Below are 19,896 nucleotides of genomic sequence, written 5' to 3'. Positions count from 1 at the left end.
TATGAAATTTAGAAACAATATATTACAAATTTAAAACAAAAACATTTATTTTACAAAAACATGTCATAGAGGAGTCATAAGCAACAATTCAGAATGAAAATAGATTAGTTGCTCTGGAGTTGTAAATGTAAAACTACTTTGCCACCAAATAAAGGTTTTATAAAACTGTTCACTGCTATCTAATTATGATAAAATTTACTGCATATGGCCAAGACAACTCATGTTTATAGTTACTTAAAAAAAGCTGGTCCACTCCTTACTTGCCTGGAATACTTTGAAAGCTACAAACTGCTTCCACCAGCCTACATATGGCATTTCCTCAAACATGCCCAGTAGCAAATCAGAACAATGTTGAACAAAATAAGGCAGTAATTTATTAAGTGCTTGGTTCAAACAAAACTTTCAATCTGCAAGGCAGCCACTGGAAAAAACCCTATGTGTTACCTTGTGTATGAAAGCTACAAACTTTACAGTTCATTTGCTGCAGCAGAAGTATATCTTGATCCTCCAGATACAGGACCACCTGTGAAATCACCAGCTGTGCAATAGGAATTAGGATTTCTTAAAAACATGTGCCTACTTTCAAGAAAAATGTGCAATGACATTTCCCATTTGAAAAAGGAAATTTTGCTCCTTCAAAGTAGAACCATTTGCTAGAAAAACATGAAAGACAAAATAATTACAAAGTTGTTTTTGCCTTTTTCATCAATAGTGGCTTTCAGAATAGGAAACTAACTTTTTATACAACAAACAGTTTGTATTCAAAAGCCATGATGCACAAAGAAGATAATTACAAAAGGTGCAAGATCCAGGGAGAAGCTGCCTTTTTAACCAAAGCACTCATTCACGATTTTTAAAGGGGAGCAAAAAGTCCCTAAGAGTTCTAATAACCTTCATCAGTGTCCATAGCAAAAAAAAAGGAGCTTAGAAATTCTTGCTGTGCTGCTGCGCATACCACTGCTGCCTTTGCTTGCGATTCTCCAGTTCCATGAGGAGGGCATGACGATATGCTTCATACAACTTCACAATCCGCTCCAGTTCCTTCATGAAAAGCAACTTCAGCATTCCCTGATATGTATCCAGGTCAGCCAACTGGAAGAGTTCCCATTTTAGTATGTGATCGTATCTGGGAGAAAATGCAGGAGTATATAAAACAAACATAAAAGAAAGGCTAATATCACAGTGTGTCAGAAACAATTTAATTTATAAGACACTACTGAAGTGCCCAGTCAACACATCCCACTACATCAAAGTGGATTTAGGGAGAAGAAATATTTTTGATAATGTATACTTGGTATCTTTAAGGTTCCAACGTAAGACATTTGTTATAAAATATATTTATCATCAGGCATAGGAAAAAAAAAGTTTGTGCAATACTCACTTCACAGGAGCCCTAGCATAGACTTGCAGCCAGTCTGGAATCTCTGCAGTGTGATATGGATTGGCAGGTACAAGGACAGGCTGACTTCTGTCAGCTGGCTGTGGTTGATATGTCACAGGAGGTGGTTGGTCATAACGGGGGACGCTGCAAAGGGACACACCAAAAACCAGACATCAAATATTTTTATCACAATCTAGCAACGTATGTGACCAAGAAAACATTAAATTGAGCAAGATGTGACTAGACAGATGTGCCTGAGGCTGAGACTTTTAAATTCTGATCCAGACTCTTCCAAAGACCAATCACAGGTCTTCTGGTTTAAGCAAGTGATTAGAAACTGGATAGTGGTTTCTTATTTATATATAAAATAAACCACACTTTCAAATCAATCCTGACTCCTGGTGACTCTGACTCATATAGTTTAGAGCAACAACATGAAAGTGGTTTTCAATGGTGCATTCGAAATTGTTTTTAGAGCATTCAAGTTTGGTGTTGACTCTCTCACTCAAGTAGTAATGAAATCTGACTCTTCTTGGCTTTGGGGGTGGGGGAGGAATATCAGCCTATACTGGTTAAGTGCTGCCATTGAGTCATAATTTAAATTTACTATTAATTTCTATAAACTCATATTTACCCATCTGCCTATATACAAATTATTCAAATATATACAGTAGTCCAATATGTCTAACCAAGCGGATTTAAAACAATTGATGGCAGGCTCAAAACCCAAGAAAGACGCATGGTGATTCTTCCAACCTGAGTTCTTTATTGTTCTTCACTTATAGAATCTTGCCAAAGTGAAGAACTCTGCTATCTGCATCTATCATATACTCTTAAGAACTATTAACGGGGTGACTGGCTTCAGCCTCTTTTTCTCACACTGGATCTTTTTCTCTATCTGGATTGAGCTGCCACTTATTCCTAGGAATGTACCCACTCCTTCCTGGAATTCAGCCTTCTATATTCCATCAGATGTGCAAAATTTCTGTAATATGCACAAGTACATATGAGAAGGAGAACTATTAATAATACTAATAATTTATTAAAATTTATGTGCAGCCCATCACCAGAAACTCTGGATAGTAGTTATTAATTTGTCTTGTTAAAAGCTCCAATTACTAATAATATCAAAGTTAAAATGACATAAATCTAGGAGTATTAATGTAATAGGAACCATTTTCTACCACAGGATTTAAGCATTTTGACTTGTGCACTGTTTTTAAAGACTTCATTTTGAGGCAATTATAAAATTAAACATTAAACATATGTAATTTCTGATCCTTCTCAGAAATTCGTGGGGATTTATACAATTTTCAGTATGACTAGATTTCAAGAAGGATGCTCAGCGAAGGTGTTCTCTGACCATGCAACACAGGCAATTTTTGAAGTCAGTGCTAGACCTGGAGCCCTGAATTCATTTCAGTTCAAGTTTTCTAATCTAGGTTTGGCACACCACAATTCTTTCCATTTTAGTATTTTCTGTTTGTAAAATAAGAGTATTGGCCTACTCCTTTTCTTTGTCAGAGTAAATAAATAAATATAAATATTTTAAAATATATTCTTCAGAGTTCAATGACTGTGCAGAACAGAGGTAGAGGTAATTGTATGTAATGCCAATTTCTACATAAGCGAGTTGGGGGGATTGATAATAGATACCTCTTATTAATAAATTGTTGGGTATTCAATATCTAGTAAATTAAAAAGTTTGGAAATATTCCATTTTTTGAGTGAAGGAGTTTTAAGCTTCAATTATTTCCAAAAATGCTAGAAAACCATTTATATTCATGGGATATTTTCTGAAACTTTATACCAAGCAGGAATGTTTTGCTCAATCAATTTTAACATGTTTTGTGAACAAACATGCAAAAATCTAAAATTTCTGGTATTATTTACATAGTCTTTATAAATTGAAGTAAGTAAGAGAAAATACATATAAGCAATAAAGAAACTGATTAATTTGTAGCATAGTTATTTCTATCTATTCAAACATTCTATAGTGAAGATCACAAGTATATTACCTGGGAGCACAAGGATGTTTATACTGTGCTCTTTTATTGATGTGGTCAACATAATACACTCCAAATTCAGCCGATTCAACACGTTCCCATCCTGGAGGCAGCCCTTCTCGCTCAAGTGGATGGCTCCAATGTGTTGTGTTAGTATTGTGGTCTATGTAGTACTTTCTTCCTCTAAGAGTCCAATCTACTGACCAACCAGGAGGGAGAGGTAAATCTTCTGAACTGTGATTTGTTAAATTTCCTAATGAAGTTGCAGCAACCCTTCCAATGCCTGGAAAAACCAAGCCAAATGGGGTATTAATAAACCAAAAAACATTTAACAGTGTAATTTCTTTCCTCAGAAAAGCAGGTTGTGATCAGTTCCACAACGTATACCTTTGCATCCTGTTTACTCATGTAAATGTTCCTGTCTGAAGAATGTATCTGTGATCTTTTTGCTTTTAGAAATTCACATATAAGAGCCAAGGTGGCGCAGTGGTTAAATGCAGCACTGCAGGCTACTGCTAGATCAGCAGGTCAGCGGTTCAAATCTCACCGGCTCAGGGTTGACTCAGCCTTCCATCCTTCCGAGGTGGGTAAAATGAGGACCCAGATTGTTGGGGGCAATATGCTGACTCTCTGTAAACCGCTTAGAGAGGCCTGAAAGGCCTATGAAGCGGTATATAAGTCTACTGCTATTGCTATTGCTATTGCTATATACTCATCATTAACTATGAAAAGTATATTTTAGTCAGTTTAATTTTTGATGATTTTGTTGATAAATGTCGTAACAATACATTACAAATTGTTGTAACAATATATTCGTGATTTGCTACTGCCTTCTTCCAGGATGTTTTTGATTTCCCAGTCTAGCCTAAATCCCAAGTATTTCCCTCTCACATCTAGGTACTAACAAAGCCTAAATTTGTGTACTTTCTAAGCCCAATGTAAGCCAGGGGTTGACCATATGACCAATTAATTGTGGATCAGAGTTTACTTTAGCACAAGCTTGCACTTGGAAGAAAAGCTTAACTCCCCTTCACCCATAAGAAGACTCAACAGCACTGAGGACAATGTAAAGGACATGGTCAAAAATATAAAAACTTCTAAACTAGATAAATGAGCAGCTAAAAAGGAGTTTTCAAATTTTCCATTTCAAATGTTTTCCAATAAGGAAAACAAAAACAAAAAGATACTTGAGGTCACAAATCATATAGAACTGATTATCTGGAAACAAAAGGGTTTTTATTGTGGAGTTAGTTTTCCAAGATGTCAGAAAACTTGGAACCAAAGTTTTCCGAGAAATTAAGAGAGACAAAATGAAAGTAGGGCTTCCTTTGGTTTTAGGCATGGAGTCTCAGAAAAGATGAAGCATACAAGGCTTCTTTAGCCAATATCTAAGGAAAGTTTAGTTATTGGCTTAACTAAACTTCCTGTAATTTAGTACATTCTATTCCAAACAGCATCAATTTTCTAAGTTGACAGGGAGAGGAGGCTCTTTGTTCTCATCTTCTCATCTTTGTTTATCTTCTACTACTCTCATGTGAAAAAGAACAGAGATATAATGGAAGTCAAAGAAAATAATACCGGCTACCTACAGAAATGATGTTCTGCACTATTGCTCTAAACAAGAGGACTAGTTGGCTCAGGTTTTCCAGAGGAAAACATTGATGGCTGAAAGAGACTGTTGCTGTAGAGCAGATCAAATCACTACTCTTATCAATGACAAGCCCTGCTAGGTAGACCAAACCAGGAAATCAATTCCACAGAAAGTCAAAACTTAGCTTAGAATAGAACCTTGCAAGAATGATTTTTACCTCCTTCACCTTCTTATAGTCCCGTGAATCAGCACCTGCCTGACATGTTTCTGAATATTAAATATTACCTCAGGATTGCTTCAGCTCCTTTTTCCTAAGTAACATTTTTGCATATGTCTGTCAAGGTCATTGCCCTTACTTTCTACAGGACGTGATCAAGCCACAAAGACCACGGGAATCCTTGTTAGCTTCTCCCCAGGTATTTGATTTTAAGGAGAATTTGACTTATTTTAAATGCTGGCAGGAATTATGAGACCCTCTTAGCTTCTTCGGCCAGTTTAGAAGGAAAAGAGAAGATGGCCAACACTTCAATCAAAGCCTTTGACCAATTTTAGGGAGGGGGATGAAAAAAAGCAAAAACAAAATTGCTGAAGATCCATCTTACATGTTTTAAAAGCTTTAATTATCCAAACCATTAGTACAGTAGTCATCATGAAGGGACAGGGCAACCATGTTGCAGACATTTGATGACACCATTGAGAGGCTAAAATGTATAATATTGTGATTATATGAATTGTTGCTTCCAGGAAATAGTTTTCCACTCATTTGCACCTGGACAGCTCAATAATATTGCAACTCTATATCACTCCATCATGAGATGCTTCTTCTCCTCCTCTTTTACTACTTGAGGTGTCAAAGGAGATACAAAGTTCTGGTTCTTGCTCTTCTGGCAGCCTCAACCACTCTTAATTAATGTTGTTGTAGTGTAACTTTTATGTTGCCTCTCCATTTTCTTTCTGGGTCCACCTTGTGTTCTTTGACCTCTTAGGGTGGGGATAAATATGCTTTGTATGAGAGGTTTCTTTATGCTGATTGGTACTGCCTTTGAAGACACTGCCTGATGTTAATGCTTTTTGGGGATGTGTGGTCCATTAAGTCACTTAGTATGATTTTCCACTTTTTTTAGAGTCATGGTGGCTGTTTGCACAAATTCTTTTCTTCCTTGGTAGATAGAGGCTGTGAGACAGAAATATGAGCATCTGGTTTGACTTAGAACAATCTCATTCTCTTACATGAGATATTTCCAAGAGTGCTTCCAGACAAGACTTTTGGTATGCAAAAACTTCATTCAAGGAACGTTATGGTGAAGGAATTGCATCATCTTACAGTTGTAACCTATTCTATTACAAGCAGTTTCCTGTTTTTCCCTATCTTCTTCTCACCAGAAAATATCTTGTTCAGCGAAAAAATCCAAGATGCATTTTGACTGAAGTGTTAAAAGGGCATCCATTTGAGGACACTCTAAGAAATATGTAGAATCTATTGCTGTATGTTCTTGGGAGTACTAAAATGTCTCCTAAATTTGAAGAGTTTCATAATAAGGACTAGGGTAATTGGGTAAAAACTTCTCTCTACTATAATCACTCAGCAAGTGTGTGTTAGTTTGAAAACCCTCTTTTAGAACTTTTGCCTCTACAAAATATGAAAACACAATTTACGGTTATCTACTCAACATGGAATTATATTTTGGGGGTATCTAAGCCACAGAATGAACGCTTGAGGATATAATGAAGTCTGCCATTTCTTCTCATTTTAATATGTCTACTCTGTCCCCTTATTTCTAGAGAATAGACACTCCATATTTTTAGTTTCTGTTCACTCATACATTAACTGCTTATTAGCCAATGGTAAAAGAAACAATCTACTTCCAATCTCTAAAAGATGCAAATTTTCCTCTTTTTTCTTCCAAACTCTGAGACCAGAATTCAAAGTAATTTCCTGCCGTTTCAATGAAACATCTTATTTTCTCTTATTTAAGAAGGAAACCATGAGAAATCAGAAGCACTAGCTGTGGTTTGGCCTTCCTTTCCTCTGTTTTAATGTCACTGTTTTCAAACCTCAGAATTAAACAAAGGCAACCAGACAGCCCAGCAATTTTTCATTTTGTTTCCACTGTCAGGCCAGCCATACCACCAAATTCCCACAATAGAAACCCTAGTGACACCAAAGTTGCCCATGCTTTTTAAAGCTTATATTCTATGAAGCAACAAGGAAGGAAACCATCAGAGTCCAATAAAAAGTGATGGGAATAATTGGATTTTGAGATCTGACAATCTGAGTATGCTATATACCAAGCATATTTTCCCAAATAAACCAAAATACTACATTGGACTTGCCACAGTCGTCCTTTTTCTACCACAGCAATAGGTATCCTAAGTGGGTATTTCTCTCCCACTTTCAGCCCTTTGACGTAGGCCAGATCAGGAAACACATTCCACAGGAAGACCAGAACTATACTTTATTGAGAAAGGGTATAATAACAAAATCTTAAAGTTCAGTTTTGCTACTCCTCTTCTCCCTCTTATACTCTTAGTGAGTCAGAGAGAAATTGTGAGTCTCTTCTTATTACTATCTTTCCCATTTTACCCTTGTTTACTTTATGGTTTCTGAATATTTATTACAAATCCATCTCCCTAGCTCTCTATGCACTCACTTCAAAGCTAGAACTAGGAGAATTTCTGGTGTTGTTTCCTGTGGAATGAGGTAACTAATTTCCCAGCTTTGAAACAACTCAGAAAGAGATCAGAGAACAGTTTTAAAAAGATATAAAATTGTTCTGTAGTGGTTTAGAGTTTTTGGATTGACGCAATATAAAAATCTTGTAATTAAATGCTCTTCCCCATAGATGTTTCGTCTTTTTTTGTTAATAAATTCTGAGTGGGCTTGATGCCCTGTTTTTGATGTAGAAATTTTTTTTATGTCCTGTTTTCCTACAGGGAAGCCAGAACATTTTAAAATGAGACATACCAAACCCCTATCAAAACTAAGGTCAAAGGTTTCTTTTTATGCTTGGTCTTGATTAGGCTGCATCAAATGGGTCAGATGTTTTGGATTTAGAATCTATTCCAGTTTGTGAATAATAGTTTCTTCTGGTAGCTATATTAGGCACCAAGCGTCTGAGAATTGGGCACTGTCCAGGCTAGTATTTGATGCGCTGAAGTATTTGAGCAGGTCTAGAACTGGATGAGGAAAAATACACAGTTTAGGAGCAAGGAATAAACATTTCTCATTGCCTATAGGGCTTGCACTGTGGTCCAGGGACTATACTCTGTAGAAAGAGAGGTGGTGGGATAGCTAAACATGGACATAGCTTCTATTGTCAGCAAACCCCTCAGAAATTTGGAAGGAGATGAGGTTCTGGATCTCCCAGGCCCAGGAATTTATAGACCTCCTGAGCAAGAAAATCTGAGACTCAAAGGCTGCCTGTAGGTTCCCTTCCTCAACTGTTCACACTCTCTCTTATCTGAATGGATTTGAAGGGAAGCATCACAGTGATATCTAAGTGGCTTGCTTCTTGCTTTCTACAACAGGAGCAGGGAGAGGGATCTGAGGAAGTGGGACTGCAGATGAGAATAGTATACTCTTGCAAAGGATGGTGAGGGGATTGGGCAACGATGGGACTCATGGCTGATGGCTTTGGAATTGCAGCTTTTATTGAAGTGAGACTGTGCACAGTTGCCCAATTGAAAGATGAACCTTTTGCTCTGACTCTGATGCATTGGTACCTGTGAGTTTTCTGGCCCTGGGTTTTGCTCAGGAAAAAATGGAAAACAGAAAAGAAAGCAAAATAAAGTGAAGAAAAAAATATATGACTGATAAAAGATAGCCAATATTGCACATATTCTCTGGAGTGTGGGAGGAACTGAGAAAGGAGCCATCTCTTTCCATCAGGTCTCCAGCCTTCCCTCTGGAGTGAACAGGAATGTCTTGGTTTTCTTACAGGAAGATGAGATTATATATAACATAAGGGAAAACTACAAACAATTTGCCTTGTTGAGGCTCAGAAATTCTTCAAATAAAACCTTCTTTTGCAAAAAGGGGAAGTTAATTGACAATCACATCCCTCTCTCTCTTCAAACTGCTCCAGACAATTTGCAATAAGATACGATGAGTACATAGTAACAAGTCAATATACCCAGTTGACTACAATGTAATATGTGTTGTACTTTAGATTCTTTATGGGCTTCCCAGGACTACGATTCTATAAGTGGTAGTCCAACATTTATTGCATCCCATAAGCACAAACCACATTAAAAAATCTGATGACATGTTTTGAAGGAAAAAAATATATTTCTGAGACAAATATTTTTTTACTATGTTTTCTCAGATTCAAAGTTTGGTATTTTTTACTTTTTAGTACACCATTTTAATAGCAGTTCCTAAATTGTTAAACTGTCTCCTTGGCACTAAAGCCAGCTCTGTGCTTAATATTTTTTGATAAAAGTTGACCTTTTAATATACAAGCACAAATAAATCTTGCTAAGCGAGGGTAGGCAACAAGTTGGTTTTATGCAATCTGCCAGAACCTCAAGTTCACACTTCCAATAAAATCTTTTGTTTTTGGCAACAAAATGACCCTTTTTCAGAAACATATTTTCAATTCTTTCTTTTCCAAGGTTCAGATCATAATGGAAGTAAAAGGGCTCTGAGAGGCAAAACCAGGCTGCTGAAACATACCCATTTGATGCAGAGAATAAATGATATACTTTTAATGTTTGGGCAGTTAAAGTTGAGAGTGGAATTACCTTCCCAAAGTCTTCATTCTCATCTTTTAAACCTCTCTAAAACCTAAAAAGCATCAAGATGTTCACTCCCATTTTTTTCCTGTTGGTAGCATCATGGCCTTCTGTAGCCTGCCCTTGAAGAAAAACTTGACTTTTGGCCTCTCAAACGTTGCCTATCTCTGCTCTGGTGAAACAAGTCATCCAGTAGAATAGGCCTCAACATGGGGAAAGCTTGAAAATCCCTTTTCAGAGCTATGATTCTGTAACAATGTAATCTATGAAGTGAACAGAGCTTCATTTAAGTCCTATTAATATACAGATTCTGATTAAATAAACCACACACAACATACTGTACTATCCTCTTAGCTGTAGTCACCTGAACACATGACCACCACATTCACTCTCTTTGTTGGAAAAAAGTATGTGCAGTCCTACAATAAGAAATTATCTTAAAGGGGCGTTAGATGTTCCAATCAATGAGATAAGCATGAGTTTAAGGGTCCCTCTCCTATTAAAAATGCACATACATCCCATTTTTCTTGTTATGTCCATGGATTTAAACCCATAAGTATATTTTCCATGCCATGCCTACGGATATGAATCATTTTCCAATCAAAATTTCTTAAATTACAGAAAATAGGTTGTCAATACATTTGAATCTGGAAATGACTATAAGAATTGTCAAAGTATTTGGCCTCCATCAATCCATGATCAACAGATAAAATATAAATAAAGAAAATATAATACCAATGTTACTCTTCCAAGATCAAAGGATATAATACCCCAAGAAGTAGCATTCAATTCTAAGTTGACAGCAATTTATCTGCAGGTCACTTTTGCATTATATGATGTTGGGTTCATGAGTCCATAATGAAAATACTGAACAAGAATCACATGTATGAGAAGAGAATACTAATGCTCTCCAGAAAGCACATTGCCACCCATCTCAAATTTGCAAAAGTCCACCTGAATAATCCAGCAGATTACTGGAACAATGTTTTACAGAGAGATGGAAAAATTAATGAAAATATTTATTGATTAAAGTAATTAATGCCAATGCAGGTGCTACCTATTAGTCTAAACGTCCAATGAGAGGAAATACTTACAAAAATTGTATGCAATTTATATTTTAAAATGCTATTAGCAAAATATTAAATTAAAATATATCAGTTGTTTTCCCCAAATTAAAAATCTTTCATTTTATTAGTTTAATATATTGGTTCAATATTTTCAATAAGGAGATGAAACACCTATGGAACAGCTTGCCTCCAGAAGTTGTGAAAGTCTTTAAGAAGATGTTGGATAGCCATTTGTCTGGAACAGTATAGCGTTTCCTGCCTAGGCAAGTGGTTGGACTAGAAGACCTCCAAGGTCCCTTCCAACTCTGCTATTCTATTGTATTGATTCTGGAATATAACCAGAATCACTTTATAACCAAATTTAGATGATGCTCAGGCCATATTGTAGGAATCAGAGCACAAAGTACTGCTAAGAATTATGAAAGTCAGTCATGAAGATAAAAATGAACTCCTCAGTTTTAAGCTTCAAACATATAACATACTAAAAGGTTAAAAAAGAGATATGCCGTGGAGGCATTGGGATAAAAGAATCACTAGCATGCCTAGTAGAACAAATAATTTTTTTACATTAGTTCTTAGTTTAACAAATTTAAATCAGAATGATAAAGCCTATTTTTTAGTCAAGCAAATACCAACAAGCAAAACACAAACGAGCTTAAGAGAAAGATCTTTTCAGAGCTGGTTCCTTTTTTGGCTGAGATTCTATTGGCCTGAGATTCTATATGGCTCTTAAAAGGGGGGCTCTACATGGGGCTGCCCCTGAAGAGTGTCCGAAGACTACAGCTGGTCCAGAATGCAGCCGTGCGAGCGATAATGGGTGTACCGAGGTACACCCATGTTACACCTATCCTCTGCGAGCTGCACTGGCTTCCTATTGGTCTCCGGACCCGCTTCAAAGTGCTAGTCGTTACTTTTAAAGCCCTACATGGTATTGGACCTGGCTACCTGAGAGACCGCCTCCTGCCATTTATCTCCCAACGACCAATAAGATCACACAGGTTGGGCCTCCTCCGGGTGCCGTTGACCGGACAATGCCGGTGGGCGGCTCCCCAAGGGAGGGCCTTCTCTGTAACTGCACCGGCCTTGTGGAACGAGCTACCTGCTGAGATTCGGACCCTCACCACTCTCCCGGCCTTCCGTAAAGCGACCAAGACCTGGCTGTTCCGGCAGGCCTGGGGCTGTTGATTATTCCAGCCCCATTTGATGAAATGGATGTTGTGTTGATTTTAATTCTGTAATTTTAAATGTTTTAAATGTTTTTATTTGTTGTGAGCCGCCCAGAGTCCCTTGGGAGTGGGCGGCATACAAATTCCATTAAAGTAAAGTAAAGTAAAGTATGATGGCTCAGCAGTTAAAGACATTGAGCTTGTCAGCTGGAAAGCTGATAGCCCGGGTTCGAGACCTGAGTGTTGTGCAATGGGGTGAGTTCCTGTTACTTGTTTCAGCTCCTGCATATCTAGCAATTTGAATGCATGCAAGTGTGAGTAGATAAATAGGTACCACCATGGTGGGAAGGTAACACTGTTCTGTGCGCTTTGGCATATAATCATGCTGGCCACATGACCATGGAAGTGTTTCCAGACAATGCTGGCTCACTCAGTAAGAAAGGGAGATGAGCACTGCCCCCTAGAGTCAGACATGTCTAGAAAGGGTAAACGTTTACTTTTACCTTTGAAAAGGGTCCATGGGCTCATTAAATGATGCTAATTACACCAGCTCTTTGAGATCAACTCTTATCCATATTAGTGGAGGAAATGCCAAAGCCTTTCAATTCAGATCCTCTTAAACACTAATAGGGTATTGTTGTTGTCCACAGCTGTCACCCAAATTTTTGCTGTTTCCACAATAATTTGACTCTTAAGTCAATGGATCAAGGTAATGTTAATAAAAATACAAGCGGTGATTAAACATGGCCACAGTTCTTATGTGACCCAATGCAAGGCAGCTTCAGAAGTTGGTATGTTCAATCATATCAATTCAATTCTACTAGTAAACGCCTAATATATACAGTTTAGATGTTTTTACATAGAGCCAAAAAAGAAAAATAGAATTATGTGTAAAAAAAACCATTGATACTTGCCTGAACTGTGTCTTCCCTGATTTTGTGACATCCTTTGGATGAGGTCAGTATTACGTTCATAGTATCTATATTCTTCTTGAACATGATCCTCCAGTTGATGTCGTCTTTGATCATTATAAAAGTGACCAAAATAGTAACGGGATCCAGCATCTCCATTTTCAGTAACCGAGTTGGCCTCTGTTAAAAAGGACTGTGAAGATAAGCCATATTCCCGAGGGACCTCAGCTAAACTCCTGGCAAGGTAGGAAGGGGCAGATAGCCTGTTGCTTTCCCGCCGTACTATTTCATGAGGAGGCCTCTGCACTGGAGTCCTTAGGAAGCTCTGATGTCTGGAAAGGGCGCCGTCCCCACCGGCGGAATAGGCAGAAGGCACTGGATCTGGAAGACAGATATCTGTTCGCCTTGGAATGGTTGGACCATGACGGATGAAGGAAGGCATCAGATCTGTAGCAGAAAGTTATAGTAACAATAAATTCATAGAACGTAGGAAATTTACAAATGTTAATGAAGAGTGGATACGTTAAATGTTAAATCCTGTAAAACAAAAAGAAAGCCATGATGTCCTTTATATGAACATGAACCCCAAACTGCACAATTCCAACAACATTCTAGGAAGAAATCTCAAGGTATTTAAACTTTGTTTCAAGCTTGTAATGCTGGAATCAAAGTTTTTAGCAAAAATTTAATATTATTTTCTTTAAAGTAAGGTTATATATATATGTATAAGATATATACACTACATTGCCAAAAATATTCGCTCACCTGCCTTTACTCGCATATGAACTTACTGTAAGTGACATCCCATTCCTAATCCATAGGGTTCAATATGAGATTGGTCCACCCTGTGCAGCTATAACAGCTTCAACTGTTCTGGGAAGGCTGTCCACAAGGTTCAGGAGTGTGTTTATGGGAATTTTTGACCATTCCTCCAGAAGCGCATTTGTGAGGTCACACACTGATGTTGAACGAGTTTACGTGGCCTACCATTTCATGGCTGAGTTGCTATCGTTCCCTTCCACGTTCTTATAATACAGTTGACAGTTGACTGTGGAATATTTAGGAGCGAGAATATGTCACGATTGGATTTGTTGCGCAGGTGGCATCCTATCACAGTTCCATGCTGGATTTCACTGAGCTCCTGAGAGCGACCCATTCTTTCACAAATGTTTGTAAAAACAGTCTGCATGCCTAGATACTTGATTTTATACACCTGTGGCCATGGAAGTGATTGGAACACCTGATCCTGATTATTTGGATGGGTGAGCGAATACTTTTGGCAATATAGTGTATATCTTATATATCTTAGTCAATTTCACTTCTTCATGAATAAGTAACATGGCCAGGTCAAAAGTATCCCACTGCAACTTTATGAATCTATCATAAACATGAATGCCAAATTATGTTCAGGACATTTGTGTACATACAACTTGTACTTTCTGATATTTCTGGAATCATGATCCATTAGATAGCTAGATTGTAGAGTTTTCCTGATGTATATACATACATTGTTCAATATAACATGGTTGTTATATTGCATTATATAATGAATTGCTTTACATATCATCAGTAAGTAATTATAGGTACTTTTACAAGACAGGTAATCCCCCCCCCGCAAACTAGTCAAATGTTGGCTTATCACAATATGTAAAACAAATGATAATCATCTATGTTTATTTCTGAAATTAAGGAATTACAAGCTTCATAAAACATTGCATTATTGACATTTCTACTAAATTTAATTATTTACTATAATTTCAATGTATCATAATAATGTAGCATGAGCTAGGGTATTTTGAAACAATGAGACTATTTTGGGTTTAATATAAATGCATTACTACTGTCTTATGAATATTACTGATATAGGTTTCTTACTCTATAGGGTGAACTTGCTTAACATAGTGCCCTTATGTTGGACTATAATTCTCCAAACATTCAGTTATGAGAATTTGTCATAGAAAATGCATAGAAAAGTTAACAAGTTAACAACTTTTCAAGCTTCAGGAGAAAGGAGTCTTCAGCCTTCCGGATACTACTGTATAGCCTAGAAGCTAAAGATATTGGAAGACTAAGGTTCAACAACATTTGAAATCCAGCAGATTCTTCACTCCTGGCCGTGATTCTCTTAGATGAGCCCTCTTTAATTTCCCCTCTATCATAATAACTAACTCTATCTCTACTCTAAGTTTTGAGCAAACAAGTTTTATTTACATTCTTCACACTTCTGTAACCTGATATGAAGCAGCGCAGAGAAGACCTTTTCCTACATGTGAACTCAAACTAAACCAAAATCAAATTTTCCTTTCTCAAAAATCAGGACTAAGCACCACAGCAACATAATAAATAGTTTAATAAAAGAACCTCAAAGGGTTATTTTAGAAAGCAGTAAGAAAACCTTTCTTTTTTATTCTCTAAGGCAAAATAAGTCAAATTATTTTAGCATCTATTGATTAACTTCATCTAAAATAAAAGTGAATAACCCTTTTTTAAACCCTTGGGCCATAATTAGTGTTTGTGAGTAGCAATTAAGGTCTGCAAAAAAAAAAACAACCCAACAACAGTAGTGGTGAGTTTCATTTTTACCCATACTATGCCATTTTAATCTTCAATTTGTCCCCTCAAAATGGTAGGAAATTATGCTATCAGTTTCAGATAATGATGGTCAGAAGGAAGTCTGAGAGCTGCAAAAATGGGATTTTATAAATACATACAGCCTACACTCACAGATTTCTATACAGTACTTGATGTAAACCTATTTCTAGCTTTATTAATATTAAATGTGACTCATTTTGCCTCTCCTTCTCATTTGTCAACAGGAAAACAGCCACTTTCTAAGTTATATCAACCAATATTATGCCACAAGGCTAAGGGCAGCATTGAGTAGTAATTAATGTGAAATTCTTGTAGTGTTATCTCTTTTGTTACATGTTCTTTAAACTCTGATCAGACAGACTTCTTGACTTTTATACCAAACTCAACCTTTACCACTTCCCGTAAAAGTTTGAGCCAAGATAGAACTTAACTTTCTAAGATAAAAGAAAGGGATCTAAGCAAGCTATTGGAATACAGTCAATTATTTATAGTTATAAAATAATTGTTGATTATCCCTACCACAGCCAGTATCATGTAGGCTTTCTGAAAATTGTAAACACATTTCCAATGAATAAGATTTATTTTTGAAATAAAAAACTTTGGCTAATTTGGATTAGCCAAACTACCTTTCAGGGCATTCAGGATTCAGAAAAAAAAATACTGGTCCCTCCCTAGGTTCTTTTGATCAAAGAACTTCAGTTCAATAAAAAGTTTTTATTTAACGGTTTACGCTGATAGATAAACTCCAAAGTCTGGCAGGTGTTTATTCCATCTCACTTACTGCAAACAATTGAAAGTTTATGGAAAAGAAATAAAAGCCATCCTTGTTTCCTGCTAATATCAGAATTGTATCATCTCTGGGCAAGAAAATTTAATTCAAACTGCACTTTTGTAACTTTTTATTTTATCAACTCAAGCAAGCTTCTGCAATTTAACTGTGCATTGTAAAAAAAAAACCTCATTTCAAATCAGTTCAAGCTATGTCCTGCTCAGCTTCCCTGGTGATACAGACCATAAATATGATAACCCATGTGAGACTTAGGTATGATTAAGAAGATATGGAAGGTATAGCCTATAATCATCATCAGCATCTCTCCCCCAATTTATTCAAAAGAAAATTGCTCTCCCCCTGAAAATGAAATGAGATCACAGCCACAGCTGTTTTCTCTCCAAACCAGAAAGCTTTAGGTTAACCATGCATAATCCTTTAAAGATTATAATAAGGTGACAAGCTAAGGTCACATGGCCTACACTGGGCCTTTGAACAAGAGCAATTTCACTCCTTAAAGATGTGAACACAGACACCAACAACTACAGGTGATTTAAGACCAATTAGTTTCCTATCTGTGCCTTTAAAGTTCTGACAGGGGTGGACAGACTTCAGGCTTGGCAATTATACTTTATTTCCCCCTAGGGCCCCAAAACATATGGAATACTGGCTCATTAGACATATACTCAGAATTCAGAAAAAAAGGGTCTTACTGAGCATATTTCAGCCCTGGTATTTGCCAGTAGTACCAAGACTAAGTTCACAAAATATTCGACTTTAGGTTTCCCCTCCAAGGAATAGTTTTTTTTAAAAAAAGAGCATCTTAATATATATATATTGATATTGTTTCCTGATTGCTTATTTCTACCCTATGACTATCATTAAGTGCTGTATCTTATGATTCTTGACTAATGTATCTTGTCTTTTTATATGTACACCGAAGAGCATATGCACCAAAGACAAATTCCTTGTGTGTCCAACCACACTTGGCCAATAAAGAATTCTATTCTATTTCTAATTTTATTCTATTTTTATTCTATTCTATTTCCATTCTATTCCAGTCAAAAAGGAGTAGTTTGTATTTGTTGTTATAATTAGAGGAGTGAGAACCAGCACCCTCTACTGATCTAACGTTATCTAAAGCTTTTCCAAAAGATCTCAAGTTCTTTTAATCTTTTTTTGCTTTTATTTGCGGGAGGGGGAAAAAAACGCTTTTTGAAGCTGCTGTCCCTATTTAAGAAATGTAGGATGGCTTAAGTAAAGCTTGCAAGAAGAACTCGGGATGTAAAGGTAACTTAAACGTTGGGTCTCTTCCGCCACCATTGTGTAAAAAGTCAACCCCTCACCTTGGAAGAAGCATCCCGGCGATTTGAGATCCACACACACACCGCCCCCTCCCCCTCGGCCCATTCTTCCCCTCAGGTTTTTTTTTGGGGGGGGTGTCTTTCCCCCTTCTTTTCCCTTCCTCCCTCGTCTCTCCCCTTTTCCCCCGACCAGGTCTCAAAACTCACTGCGGAGCAACGGGCTGGTCTCCTTGATCACGTACTTGCCCTGCACCTCGCCCGGTTTGGAGAGGTCGGAGCGCGTTTTCTTCCGGGACAGCATCCCCTTCCCCTACGCCGCCGCCGCCGCCTTCACAGCCGCCGGAGGAGCCACCAACGCCGCCGTCCCTGGGCGACTCTTTCTCGGTCAGGATCCATCGCCGCCCTCCGCCTTTCCTCTCCCCCCCCCCTCACCCCTCAGACCGGCCAAGCGCGCGCACCACGTCTCCCTGTCCCGAGCGCGAGGAGGAGGAGGCGGGGGAGGGGGGAGAAGAAGAGTCGGATGGGTGGGACAGAATTCTAAGGAGGCGAGTGCGCGCGCGCCCGCTCCCGACCCGCGCTCCTCTTCCCTTCTCTTTCCTCGCAGGCTACCGACTAAACTTTCCGTTCCCGCCCACAGCCGGAGCTCTGAAGGAACCGCGGCTGCTCCCCGCGCAAGGAACAATGGGAAAGGCAGCGCTGGGAGCGTTGAAAGCTGAGGAGGGAGGGAGAGGGAGGGAGGGAGAAGAGCAGCTGGCAATTGTGGAGGGCGGGTCCGCTGAGTCAGTCTGGAGTACTAGTGGTTTAGGCACCGGGCTAGAGATCGTAAGTTCTTAGCCTTGCCTTCGGCATGAAGCCAGGCGGCCAGTCACTCACTCTCAGCCCTAGGAAAGAGATAATGGCAAACCACTCGCGGGCAGGGGGAAAAAACCCCAGAACAAAACCAAACCTGGCGGTTGGGAGTGCGCCACCTCATGGCCTGGAGGGAAAGGGCTTTATATACTCCCTCGTGTTAAACTTTGGAGTTCCCTGGCAGTTGGAAGCAGCTGTTGCTGAAAGGGACTTCCCTCAGGTGGGACAGTTTGCACAAACTGCAGTGGGAGAACGGTCCCAGTCCCTTTAGCCTTTCCTAAAGCTTTCCCTAAAGTTTTCCTAAAATTTCTCTTTGTGTTCCAAGCCTGGGGTGACGAATGTGCCAAAGGTCTCGTTTTCTGGCTATATCGCCAACTGGGCAAGTATCTTGCTCTTGTGTAAGTGGGAAGTTTTTTTAGTGTTTTTGTTGGTTTCACTTTTTACGGTTTTAAAAAAGTTTTTAATATTTTTGATACTTATTTTTTGAATTGTAAACCACTCAGAATCGTTGACTGAGACGGGCGTCAGCAGAAATGGAATAAATAAACATCTTTGTAGTTTTAATCTGTGACATTGGAGGACAACATTATAGCCGAGAGAGTGGGACACACTCTGTACTGAGACCAACAGGAAGACCCAGGGTTGTAGGTTAGACTGTTAAGATTTGGGTTTTTTGAAATGAGATTTTGACACTGCTGGTGGGCAAAAACATAAATGAAAATGATACAGATGTGTTCGTGTAATTTACTAAGCTTTGAGGGAGTCCCCTTGTGGGAGTCTTTACTACTTCTGAATTCTTGGGGTGGGAAAAAGAGGCATGTTGAGGAATATTGCTGCTCCTACCCTGTAGTAAATGTGTTCAAATAAAGTCTGTATAACCATGATTTACTGAATAAACCATAATTGATTAGGTTCACAAGTCAAGCCATAAACAATGATTTACTAACCACAGTGCCTGGGTGCACACTATGCACTAAGCTGCAAGCAAGCAAGCAAACGTATTATGACAATATCCAGTGTGAATTTGCCCAAGTGACTCTGACAACTTATGCAGGCATATTTGTGAGCAGGTTATGCATTTGCTTTACTATCTAGTTGTGTTTGTCCATATACTTCCCCCAATAAACTCAAATAACTCAGTTGGCTGGGTTCTCACACATACTAAGACAAATCAATATTTTGCATTACACGCTAAACGTCTAGTTTGTAATTTATTTGCTATATTCATGTAACACATTCAAGCAGGTGTGGCATACGGGTTTTAATGCCTTGGCCAGGCTGCTGTTCTATTGCCATGAGCCAGGATATAGAATGAGTAAAAGGAGCGAAGTGACCAATTTTTATCTTGAAGGTGAGCAATCACAAGGCCTGATGAGCTGTGATGAGATTTGAGATTGGAATCCCATTGATTGGCCTGGTATACAAATGTTGAGGACCAGAGCTCTGGGAGAGGCACCCACCTTCTCAGTTGCTCGGGGGTAGGGGGGGGAGAGAATGGTGGATATACTGCTGGCCTGAATAAAAAT

At 38.4% G+C, this 19,896-nt stretch overlaps 1 protein-coding gene across 3 annotated transcripts; it reads right to left on the bottom strand.

Annotated features, from left to right (window-relative positions):
* Positions 1–22: 22 nt before the first annotated feature.
* SAV1 (salvador family WW domain containing protein 1) lies at positions 23–18,129 on the bottom strand. Of its 3 annotated transcripts, none has more exons than XM_087728753.1 (5): positions 17,729–18,129; positions 12,860–13,303; positions 3,400–3,670; positions 1,441–1,525; positions 23–208 (listed from the first exon to the last, which is right to left on the bottom strand). In XM_087728753.1, exons 1-5 carry the CDS (start codon positions 17,820–17,822, stop codon positions 176–178), a joined length of 927 nt encoding a protein of 308 aa, XP_087584879.1. In that variant the 5' UTR covers positions 17,823–18,129; the 3' UTR covers positions 23–175. The 3 variants fall into 3 exon arrangements, with proteins under 3 accessions (XP_087584879.1, XP_013919233.1, XP_013919234.1); XM_014063758.2 differs by having other exon boundaries at positions 23–1,126; positions 1,382–1,525; positions 17,729–18,123; XM_014063759.2 differs by having other exon boundaries at positions 23–1,126; positions 1,382–1,525; positions 17,764–18,123.
* Positions 18,130–19,896: the final 1,767 nt, after the last annotated feature.

The sequence above is a fragment of the Thamnophis sirtalis genome, unplaced genomic scaffold, assembly GCF_051295495.1.
Source record: "Thamnophis sirtalis isolate CommonGarterSnake01/CBP01778 unplaced genomic scaffold, rThaSir2_p1.2 scaffold_1, whole genome shotgun sequence".
NCBI lineage: Eukaryota > Metazoa > Chordata > Lepidosauria > Squamata > Natricidae > Thamnophis > Thamnophis sirtalis.
The sequence above is the reverse complement of the archived record's forward strand: the minus strand, read 5'-3'. Positions and strand labels throughout refer to the sequence as shown.

Coding starts and splice junctions, on each gene's coding strand:
- SAV1 (XM_014063758.2), bottom strand. CDS start 17,822: ATGCTGTCCCGGAAGAAAACGCGCTCCGACCTCTCCAAACCGGGCGAG. Junction 13,304..17,728: donor GACCAGCCCGTTGCTCCGCA/GTGAGTTTTGAG, acceptor TTTCTGCTACAG/ATCTGATGCCTTCCTTCATC. Junction 1,526..3,399: donor AAACATCCTTGTGCTCCCAG/GTAATATACTTG, acceptor GTCCCTTTGCAG/CGTCCCCCGTTATGACCAAC.